The 11,113-nt window shown below is 43.6% G+C and overlaps 2 protein-coding genes across 2 annotated transcripts; both read right to left on the bottom strand.

The window, feature by feature from the left end:
- Positions 1-3,344: 3,344 nt before the first annotated feature.
- On the bottom strand, positions 3,345-4,745 carry LOC109514083 (protein fem-1 homolog C-like). Its single transcript, XM_019866891.1, has one exon. It carries the CDS (start codon positions 4,056-4,058, stop codon positions 3,492-3,494), a length of 567 nt encoding a protein of 188 aa, XP_019722450.1. The 5' UTR covers positions 4,059-4,745; the 3' UTR covers positions 3,345-3,491.
- Positions 4,746-6,532: 1,787 nt separating this feature from the next.
- On the bottom strand, positions 6,533-10,309 carry tmed7 (transmembrane p24 trafficking protein 7). Its single transcript, XM_019867159.1, has 4 exons — positions 10,202-10,309; positions 9,721-9,933; positions 8,450-8,695; positions 6,533-7,853 (listed from the first exon to the last, which is right to left on the bottom strand). The coding sequence occupies exons 2-4, from the start codon at positions 9,880-9,882 to the stop codon at positions 7,617-7,619; spliced, it is 645 nt and encodes a 214-aa protein (XP_019722718.1). The 5' UTR covers positions 9,883-9,933; positions 10,202-10,309; the 3' UTR covers positions 6,533-7,616.
- Between the last annotated feature and the right edge of the window lie 804 nt (positions 10,310-11,113).

The following is an 11,113-nucleotide window of genomic DNA, read 5'->3' as shown; positions in this document are numbered from 1 at the left end:
AAAAAAAAAAAATGCAACAGCTCTTAGTCGCATGAAATCTTTTTTGTTTTGTTTAGTAAGGGTTATGCAAAAATATTGTCCCCAACAATAACTAGGATCTTGATTAAAGAAACCATTTATTTTAATTTGCTGGTTTATTCCTGCTCATTCCCATAAATTCTTAACGTTGTAAATTCTTAGAATTTCTAAAACCTAATTGCTGCTGGCCATGTGGTCGTTTGTCCAGTGTTTTGGGTGTTCTGTCAATAAAAATCGCATATGGGTTGCGAATTTCACATCAAGCGATACCTTCCGCATACGATATTTTTGTAGGGCTAAAGAAAACCAGTCATTGCCAGTTTTGCCTGAACTTGAGTAGACGTATGAAGTGCTTTCAGACACGCCTAGACTTCAGGATGACATACTTTCTACCATGACTGCCTCTTTTTATTTGAGTGAGTCATGCTATCGCTTAGCGTGGTGTTGTTTCAAATTGGTCTACCTGCGCAATCACAAAATATGTGAAAGTGCCCAGCAATTGGCTGGCGGCCAGTGCTTGGTCCACACCGCCCCAAAAAAAAAGACAAAACATCTGGGAAAAGCTCCAGATCACCTGCCACCTAAATGAGGACAAGGGCAACAGAAAATGGAGACCTGTAAGGGGTTTTCATTAAATGCTCATTCATTTTGGAGTGCGGGGTGATAGAGCTGTGCTACTAAATAAAGTAACTCACAAGAGTGCCAACCGTCACCCCGCATGTGCGGCCAGCTTGTCTCATTATCCGTCCATTCATCATCATATGAGCTGAGGGGTATTTTTTTTTTTCCGACGTCGTTTTTAGTGATATGAGAGGGGTAAATATTTCTAACAGTTCTTGATTACAATCATGTTCAACGAGCATTCCCTCACCACCTCTCTGACCGTGTAACGGAATTTTTGTTGTTGTTGAAAATTTCAGAGGCATTATTAGAGGACCAGGGGGTTTGTGGTTTATAACATGGCAATTGATGACGTTTCAAGGTTGTGAACACCACCACCCAGGCCGAGTTATCGCCTTTCTTATTTTTTCTTCTACACTGATGGCCGAGAGGGCGCAGGAAGGGGGCGCTGTCATGAACGGCACAACGCCCAGTCGGAGTACATTTCTAATTAGGGTGTACAAGAACATTAGGTCCATTGTTATCAAAATTCCCAAGGTACGACATTTGAGGTTATGAGCGGCATGTCACAACCTAGGAACAATTAGGGCTGGGCAATTCTTTGAAATGTAATTAGGATTTTGACTTCTCACACAAATTCAAATATTATGAGCGAAGAAAAATGAATAACGTGCAGAACAGCACAGTGTTGAGAAAATACCCTGAATGCACCGTGTTGATTGTGCAGCAAGCGGGTGACGTTCACGTGATTCTGCTCTCCCCGCGAGTGCTTTAGGCTGTTTACTGACAGAAGAAAACAGAGCAACTTGATTTTTTTTTTTTTTTTACATATTTCCTGGAAAGCTTTGTTTGTCTGCTACTTGGGGAAGACCTTCCCTGATTAGTTGACACGTTTCAGATAAAAATATCCACCAATAAGCTCATGCGGGGCCGAAATTCCAAGGGGATCTCCAAGTCGGCGCATCAACATTACTGGGACGCTATGCATTATACTGAAGAGGAGGATTGCAGGAGGGGGTCTAGAAAAGCCTATGAATATTCTCATTCATTCAAAAACACACCGTCGGGATTGAGAAAAACTAGGGTTTGAAAAAGTACGTTTCGGCTGCAAAACCAGCTAGAAACAGAAGAGCAGGCCTACGACACGGCCCAGCTCCCACAATCAATTCCATCTTCTCATAGCTCACAAAGGCACTCAATAAATTTGCCTCGAACAAATGACACAGCTTCATTTGGCTTTCAGGTGGTTCCACAAGCATTTGTACTACTAAATGGAATATTAACGAGTGAGATTCTGCCCAACGACTGCGGTTGGCAAGCCCAAGCCCATCTGCAATGCATCTTAACGATTGCCGTTTTGCATGCCAAAAGCCTGCGACCGGTCGTGCATTGGGACAGGCCTCTAATTTAGGGAATAAAAATTTGGATTCCCAATTGTGTTATTACGGTTTTTATACAGTTCAGTGTCCCCTTTTTCTTATTAAATCTACATTAGGTACACAGATTGCATCAAACGCATCAATCGTGCCGCCTGGCATGGATTCGCACTCATCTGCGCGAACGGCACGAGTTCAATTAAACCCCGGTTTGACGGCAGCATGAGAAATTGGCATGTCTATTAATTGATTGCACATCACTTTATTGATAAAGTGTCTTTCATAAATACTTTCACAATTTTTCTGTATTGCTTGGTGTCATTAGGGTTTCAGGCAAGCCATTTGCGTTAGGAGCACAGTCACGGAACATATTCGGCACGCAAGTCAAATTACCACTGCATACGATGTATAAGTACCGGTACGTTTTTAATCACAGTAACGTATACTGTACATATAAGTAGAGGGGGGGTTTGGTTTGCGCACTTCTCCTCAACCAGCACAAGGAGGCCCACTTTAATTACTGGGGCACTTACCATTTGTATTACATCGTTGAATATTTTTGGTTCTAGATCACAGGTGTCAAACTCAGGGCCCGGGGGCAGATCTGGCCCGCCACATTATTTTATGTGCCCCGCGAAAGCAAATCAAACACGTCAACTTCCATTATACTGTCAGTTCTATAAATTAATAAATGAATACAATTCTAATATTTAAAAATACCTTGGGGGGAGGGGCGCATATTGAATGTTTATCAACATTTTTGGGTGAATTTTATAGAGTTTAATTATTATTGGACGACTGGTTAGCGCGTCGGCCTTACAGTGCAGAGGCGTAGGGTTCGATTACAGCTCCTGCCTTCCTGTGTGGAGACTGTATGTTCTCCCCGTGAAGCGTGGGTTTTCTTCTGGTACTCTGGTTTCCTCCCACATTCCAAAAACATGCGTGGCAGGTTAATGGAACACTCTAAATCGTCCCTAGGTGAGAGTGTGAGCGTGGATGGTTTGTTTGTCTGTGTGTGTCATGCGATTGGCTGGCAACCAGTTCAGGGTGTACCCAACCTACTGCCTGAAGACAGCTGGGATAGGCTCCAGCACGCCCCATTACCCCGTGTGAGATTAAGCGGATCCTACTGCTAGATTAGATTAGATTAGATTAGATTAGATTAGATATCCTTTATTTGATGGATGGATATTATTCCTTCCCCAGTGTATTTAAATAGCTGACAATACTATGCAAATTTCAGCTACCGGTAGGTGGGCCGGGCTAGTCCCAAACACCTGCAAACAAGTTGTTTTTAAATAGGCTAGATAATCTGATCGGATAGGTGATTTTTTTTTTTTAAACACGCTGATCAGCTCCAAAATCCTGATAGTGTAAAGCCTATTCATTACATTTCTGTAAATGGAACTGTATATCATTAAAGGGGATTCTTGGTTCGTGAGCTGCTTCTCAACGGCACAGGAACCTTAGGCATGCTCAGTTAACTGCCGCGGGCTTACCTTTGACACTCTTCCTATTGACGTCGGCTCCTCTCTCCAGCAGGTACTGCGCTATCTCCTTGTGTCCCTTGTAGCAGGATATCATGAGGCAAGTGTGGCCGTGCCTGTTGGCCACCTCCAGGTCGGCCTTGTGCTCCACCAGGTACTTGACAATGTCCAGGTGGCCGTCGAAGCAAGCCGCCCGCAGCGGGGTCGAGTTGGTCAGGGTTGTGCTGTTCACCGAGGCTCCGTGGCCGAGCAGCGATTGCACCACCTTCAGGTGGCCGGCGGCCGACGCGGCCCACAGCGGCGGAGCGCCCTCGATGGTCTCCCCGTCGAAGTTGACCGAGCCACCGACCTCGACGGGCGCCCGGCAGCACTCGAGCAGGTACTCCACCAGGTCCAGGTGGCCGTAACGTGAGGCCATGAGGAGCGGCGTGGCACCGTTCGTCTTCTCGCCCATCAGTTTGGTCACCTCGCGTACATCTTTGTTCTCCAGGAGCTTTTCGAGCAAGCGGAGCTTTCCGTCTCTGGCCGCGTTGAACACCGCCGTCTTTAAATCCATGTTGAGGTACGGAAGAGCTTCCGAACCAGAACAAGCGGATGGGGAGCCTTTTGTTGACAGCTCGGCTCAACAAAGCTGCTTAATGTTACTTCTCCTCAGAGTCCAAACGTCGGAGAATCACCCGTCTCGGACTCTATTTTTAAACTCTGTGTCCCGACTCGCCCAACTTCCTCGAACTAGCCAGCTAACCCAACTAGCTTGGCCTAGCCTAGCCTCTCTCCGGCTCCCTTTCGTGGTCTCTCGCTCTCACCCCGAGAAATGTCTCCGCCACCTGGAAGCACTGCCTCCGTCCGAGCTACTTCCCACGCGGGTCATAGTTCCGATACATTACTCACGTGACGTCGTGCACGGTATTTCCCCGGGGGCCGGGAACGGAAGAAAAAGGGAAAATCCACCCCCACCACAAACAACAACAAGAACAACACCCGCCTAGTCTAACCTTCTCGGTGATACACTTTCGACGTCTTTCGGCGTCCGTTTTACTCGACGAAACGAAAACCAGCTGGTCGATCAGTAATGAACAACGAAAGTGGTCGTGAGTGACCTGTGGAGAACTGGACAATGATCTCAGCGCCGAGCAGGTGGGGGTTGATGACGGTGAGGTAAACTGGGGGAGGCGGATGTCCACCCACGACAACACCAAACGATCACGACTCGGGTTGTGTCGAATAGCAGAGCTGGGATCAGCGCTCCTCCTTTTCTCCCTTTCGGCCAGGTGATTGGCGTGCCACACGCCCAATCACAGGGCGGCAATCATACAGCACATAAGCCAATAGAGAACCAACAAATACTACGAACCGAAACAATTTAATAAAGTGTTCCAAAAACAAGACAAACAATTTAAATCACAGTTAAATCCGTTTATGCTTGTTTTGTACCATTTAAATCAGATCTTAAATCACCGTCTCTTGTGTTTTGTAGAATGATGTGGATAATGGGGGTATTTCGTCCTCTACAGGACAAACAAAGCATAGCAAGAGAAATACTGTATTGTACGCTGAGTCTTCGGTACGCCCCGATACACGACATTTCGAGGTTACCAACTTTAAATACGCTGGTCAACATCATAGTTGAAACAGAAGTGTCAATAGACGTATATGTTTTGACGCTGATTTAAAAAATGTCTTCACTTTTTTCGAGCACATCAGGTTTTACACATTTTTTGATGATTCGTTTGACCTATAAAAGTTTACGCAATACATATTTTATCACAGGTTGTAAATTATATTCAAATTTTCAAATACGGTGGCTGCTGCAAAAGGCCGAGCACTGTAGACACATTAATGCTGCACACAACCCAAAAACTGCAAAACAGATAAGCACATACAGTACATGCAAATCAAAAACCACACAAAGCAACAGTTAAGCAGTCTTTCTTCCAGAACTCCTTCCTTTCCTTTTTAACCTGATTATCTTTTTTCCTTCCTGACCTCATTTTCCCATTAATACTGTAACTTCCTTTCTGCTTTTCTTCTTTACCCGACTCCACCTCAGGCCTGCTTTTGTTCTTTTCTTCCCTCCTAGTTTTCTTCCTTCCATCCATCCCTCACTCAGACTCACTTTTAATTTTGGATGCTTTTATTAAAACTACTTTTTTGGTTCATTTCCTTTGATAACTAGCTGTACATCTGAATCCACTTTCTTTACTGTTGTCCAAGAATTATTTGGTATTACTGATTTAAATAAATAAATGAAAATGACAGAATTAATGACAGACTTGTCATCACACTCAGTTCGTTTTTTTTTTCCCGAGAGAGGAAGGTGTATAATATTAAACAGTAATGAGACACCCGCCCACCCATGCACATTTCATTCACATTAGAAGTGCAGAGGAAGGAAGAACGCAATGTAGGTCAGGAAGGAATGAAGAAAAAGCAGTTTTAAGGGACAAAAGGATGTAAGGGCGAATGAATGAAAAGAGATGTGACAGAAGGAAGGAGGGAATGAAGGATGACAGAAAAGGAACAAAGGATGTAAGGATGAATGAATAAAATGCAGGTCTGAGGGAGATAAGGGGTCAGGAAGGAGGGAAGGAAGGAAACAGATCAGGAAGGTAAAGCTGTTAGGAAATAAATAGGTTTGAGGGGAAGGAAGGCGGCAAAGACGTCAGAAAGAAAACAGTTCGCAACATACCATCCAGCCATTATCTGAACCACTTACCCAGTTTTAATTTCAGTGTTTTGTATTTATGGGCGAGGAGTCTTTCTCATTCAAATATTGACTGTAATTATGACTATGTTTCGGCTTGAGTACAAATTCGGCCAGACTGTATTGTAAATCAAGGCGCACTGTCACACAACGATGGGGTTAAATTACAGCATGAGGGCCATAGACAGCTACAATATAGAGAGATTAAAACACTCAAGGTATTTTTGGTCACATATTTGGTGTTGCTCTCGGACGACTTTATAAGACCAAATGGCCTCTGATATGAAAAATGTGTAGTTTATGTAAGAAACGACATTTACAGTCAACACACTTAAACTGAGCATTTATTCAGTCATTCGAATAACTTAACATGTCCCCAGAGTGCCCACGGAACAGAATGTTTTTATTTTTTTAAAGAGAAAAAAAAAATCACCCATCGGCGTTCACATGCAGTCTTGTAAAACCGACATGAAACAGTAAATTTATGAAATCACAAGGAAAGGTTAGCTTTGCAGGACTGCATCATAAAGACGACTAACTACTATGTTTGATCATCGGTTTCAAATAAATGCATTACCGGTAGTTTGCAAATCATCTGATTTTGACTAGACTAGATTTAAAAAACAAAAACAAAACAAACAAACAAACAAAAATGCAATGGACTTTTTTAGACTAACTCTAAAATTCATTGTACAGGCACACATGAACGGTTTTAAAATGCATTATAAACCAACTTGGGATGTTGGGGTAGCATCATTATATGCCGTTTTCTGCTGAAAATATGACCACAATTGTGACTGAACAGTTCAGCTGAAGCTTTATAAGCAGTTTATAATTGTGAACAGCAAAGGCAGACTACGTAACAGTCACACAAATCGTCACAAAAGTACTGGAATCACATGCGACTAAATTCCAACAATAAGCTGTAGAGCAATTTGACGCTGTGATTTCTACTTTGCTTTGCATTAAGATTTACAGATGACTAGTTTTCCAACCTTTGAGAAAGAGAAAATATTTTAGGATCGGACGTCCATATGTGCGAGTGCTGCTGGCATGACCTGAACCCTCCCTTTTTTTCTTAAATTCCCAGGTAGTTTAACTGAAAGCGACGTATAAATCAGAAACAGAGGACAACATTAAAAGAGGAACACAAAAAAAAAAAACGAATGATTTCAAACACTGAAGGGGCATACTTTTGCCACCTGTGTTCAGTAGTAGTAGATTTTTAAAAGCACAATCATTTTTGTGTACGTCCACCACTCAAATCTCTATGAAGAAGACTTATTTGCATACAGCATCTTTAAACAGCATCTGAACAAATGTGTGAAATGATTCAAATCTCTTTGCTGTTCTAAGCCGCTGTATGAAGACAAGCCAAGCCAAAAAAAAAAAAAAAGACAACAGGTGGGGTTACGATCCAACGCGGGTGCAGGTGGTCTTCTTATCGGAGAAGAAACTCCGGAGCAGGACCACCTGGCTGATGCTGACCACCAGCAGGACCAAGGCCTCGCCGATGGACCAAAAGGCCACACGCATGTTCAGATCCTCGGCGCGGCTGCGTCCCTGCGCCTCGCGCAAGCGGAAGTGCGTCTGGTAGTCGATGATGGACTTGAGTGCCTCGTGAATGGACACACAGGCTGACTCCAACTGAAAGATGCGGACGGGATATTTCAGATGGGATTTAATCATTTCAAACACAATATCTCGAGTGGAGCAAAATAAGATAAAATTATGATCCTATCCCAGCTGATTTTGAAAGTGGGTGTACACTTTGGATTGGGTGCCATCCAATCGCAAGGCCCATTGGCAAACCACAATTCTTCATGGGAACTTACATGCATGTGTTAGGAATTTGGGAGAAAGTCGGAATACGATGGGAACCTGCTTCAAGTTCCGAGCATCAACTTGTAAAAAACTGCTGCTTAAAATTAGAAAGTTGCTCCTCATTGATTAACAATACAGCTCGCAAGACAATACGTGATTTTAAGCCTCGACACAGAAAGCAGAGGAATACGTAGAAAATAGATGTACTCATCATTTGCGGAAGTTCAAAACTGAAATTATCTGAATGCGAATGAACAGAGTGTTTGATGGCCTTTTAGATGAAAGAAACAGGAATCACTTTGTATTGGTGCAATGCCATGCCCGTCGCCCACAGTCAGCTGCGATAGGCTCTCGCTCATCCAGCACCCAAACAAAGACAAGTGTGATAGAAACTGGATGGATAGTTATCATGAACTCACGTGTGTGAGGGCGGTGGCCCTGTTCTCGTTGGGGAAGAGCGGTGGGTCGTCCCCGACCTGAAAGTCGAAGTAGACCGTCTTGTGGGTGAACGTAGAGAACTCGTTGCTGAAGCAGAACTTGTATGCACCGTCCTTGGCAGCGGTGAAGGTGAAGCTGTCATACTGCTTCTTGATCTCCTTGAAGAGCGTCGTGCCTTCCGGGTCTTCCAGGCGGCAGTCCACGTCATAATGGCCGCCGGTCACAACCTATAGGAAGAAGGGAGTGGCAATAACCACAACTACAGGCACAGTTTGTGATGGTGAAGGTATGTAGGGCTGACTGTCATAAAAGCACCGAAGTAGTAACTTTATGCTTTTAATTGCCATTATGCATTACTGTATATTCACGACCCTACAGCGCACCACATTAAGGAGGCGCAGTTTCAGTTACGGGTGCCATTTCTGTATTTAACACATACATAACACGCACTGTATTATAGGACGCAGACATGGTAAAATGTACGCTAGTTTTTAATCAGGACTTGTCTACACATGTCTTTGCACAGGAGATATTTTTCTGCTGTTTGCGCTGTTATCCACCCGTCCTCTGAGATTTTTTTCATTAAAAACGAAGCTTTCTGAAAACTCCGGCCAAAGGGATTTGCGGTTATCTCTGGATCTGCATTTGGCGTGCCCAGCTCTCCACTCTTGTGATAGCACAGAAAAGTAGCGTTTTGAGTTCTGGAAAATATTTGTTATGGAAGGGAGGGAAATGTGGCTCTACACACCTCTTCCCACACAGCAGCAACATTTGTTATTTAGTTTTATAATTTAGCGGTTCACTGATTGATTTTATGTGACCCAACGTTTACATGCAGTTAAGAAATCTGATTTTTGAAGGCCATGTAAATGCGGCCAAAATCCCAAATATGTTCTTATAACCTAAACCAGAACAGTGACTGCATGTAAATGTAGTCAGTGTCGAAACACAGCAAGGCAATGAGGATGCAGATTTGGGATGCAATCTGTGGGAACATTCCACACTGAGAGGTGCGATTGCACGTGCTTGTAGATGGGTTTAAAAAAACGCACTAATGCAATTCTGGTGTGGATGCAGCTTTTTTTATTTTATTTATTTTATTTATTTATTTTTTTAACAAACGCGGAAGTGTGTTCAGACGAACGTACTAATTCTTCGGCTACGTCGCTGCCGTAAGAAGGTAATTGTGTCGTAAACCATGATAGACCCACCCGTTTGTAAAGGCAAATGCGTAATAAACGAACCTACTCACCTGGAATTCCAGCGTACACTTTGTTCCAGTGGTGATGTCCTCGTAGAAGCACTGTTTGGCGTTGTCGGGCAGCTCGAACGTGAGCTCGGTGCCCAGCGCCCAGCCGCACAGGAGGAGCTGGGCCCACACCACCTGTAACATCACTCGCAACGAGCTGTACATTGTCTTTTAAAGGGCTAGAACCCAAGTCAAGTAGGAAAATGGGCGAGGGGCCTGTGAGGAAAAGAGAAGACGTGAATGGCGGAATAAGACCAAAAAAAGAGCAAACCCGGATCTAATCATTAGCGGTGAATTAGCTCAATGCTAACAGGCTACTGTCTGGCCTCGGCGTCAAAGAAACAAGAGAGCGCATGAGCACGAGAACTGGCGGACATTCAACGCCACAGTTTGTACGCACTTAAAATTTACCCCAAACAAAATTACAACCTTGCAGTTATTTATCAATACAGTACTTTTTTTCCTAACGCCGTTATCCACTCACCTCTGGTGTCTCACCCGGATGCGACTAATTCTTTGAAACGTTATTACACACCGGACATCCCCATTGGCTTGCGTTTACTAAAAGCCCGCCTCTGCCTCTCTCGCATTGGTCAGAAATACATATGGGCGATGCCCTCATTACATGACATAATTTGACGCCTACGCTCCAACGTGGCCGGTAAGATCTTAAGCGATAAACCTCAATGGACCAACGGAGTAACATTTATTATATGGCCGTAAAATGTATGTGTTTTGCTTTTTCTTTATTTGTTTGTTGCGGGGGCGGGGAGGGGGGGTGGAGTCGAAATTGTGGCCTCAGCACTATAACGGGCACACAAAATTATCATTTGTGGCCGCCAATTAAGTGTACGCACAACCGTAAAGGATTTCTCTTGGTTCATGAACTAATTTTGAACAATTTTAAAACAACGACTTAGTACAGTTGTCAGTTATCATCATACGGAGCCAATATATTACATTGCTGCAACAAATGAATTAAGTGTGCAAGAGTACAAGTTTACATAAATAAGTGTCTCTCCAAGATCCTAAGGAACAAACGTCTATTAACCAACATATTAGTTATCTTCTTATCTACTTTAAAATATCATACACCAGGATTGGGAAGCAATTATTGGGGCGCACCCTGATGCTTGGGGAGTCATTCCATCACAGATTTGTAAATACTGTTTCTCCATTAATTATAGCTGAAATAAATCTCATTATACACACACTTTCGTTGTCTTGGTTTCCCTGGACAAGACAGCAACTCAAATTATGGATGGATGGATGGATGGATAACTTCTTACTTTTCCTCCTTCAATTGAGAACAGATATCTGTACTCCCGACACCTACTAGTTTGTTGAAGTAGGCTCGTAACTTTCCTTCCCGACCTCCACAGAGGTCAACAAAATT

This window comes from Hippocampus comes, unplaced genomic scaffold (assembly GCF_001891065.2).
Source record: "Hippocampus comes isolate QL1 unplaced genomic scaffold, H_comes_QL1_v1.1 scaffold322, whole genome shotgun sequence".
Taxonomy (NCBI): Eukaryota; Metazoa; Chordata; class Actinopteri; order Syngnathiformes; family Syngnathidae; genus Hippocampus; species Hippocampus comes.
Note: the sequence above shows the minus strand (reverse complement) of the source record. Positions and strands in the feature narration are given on the sequence as shown.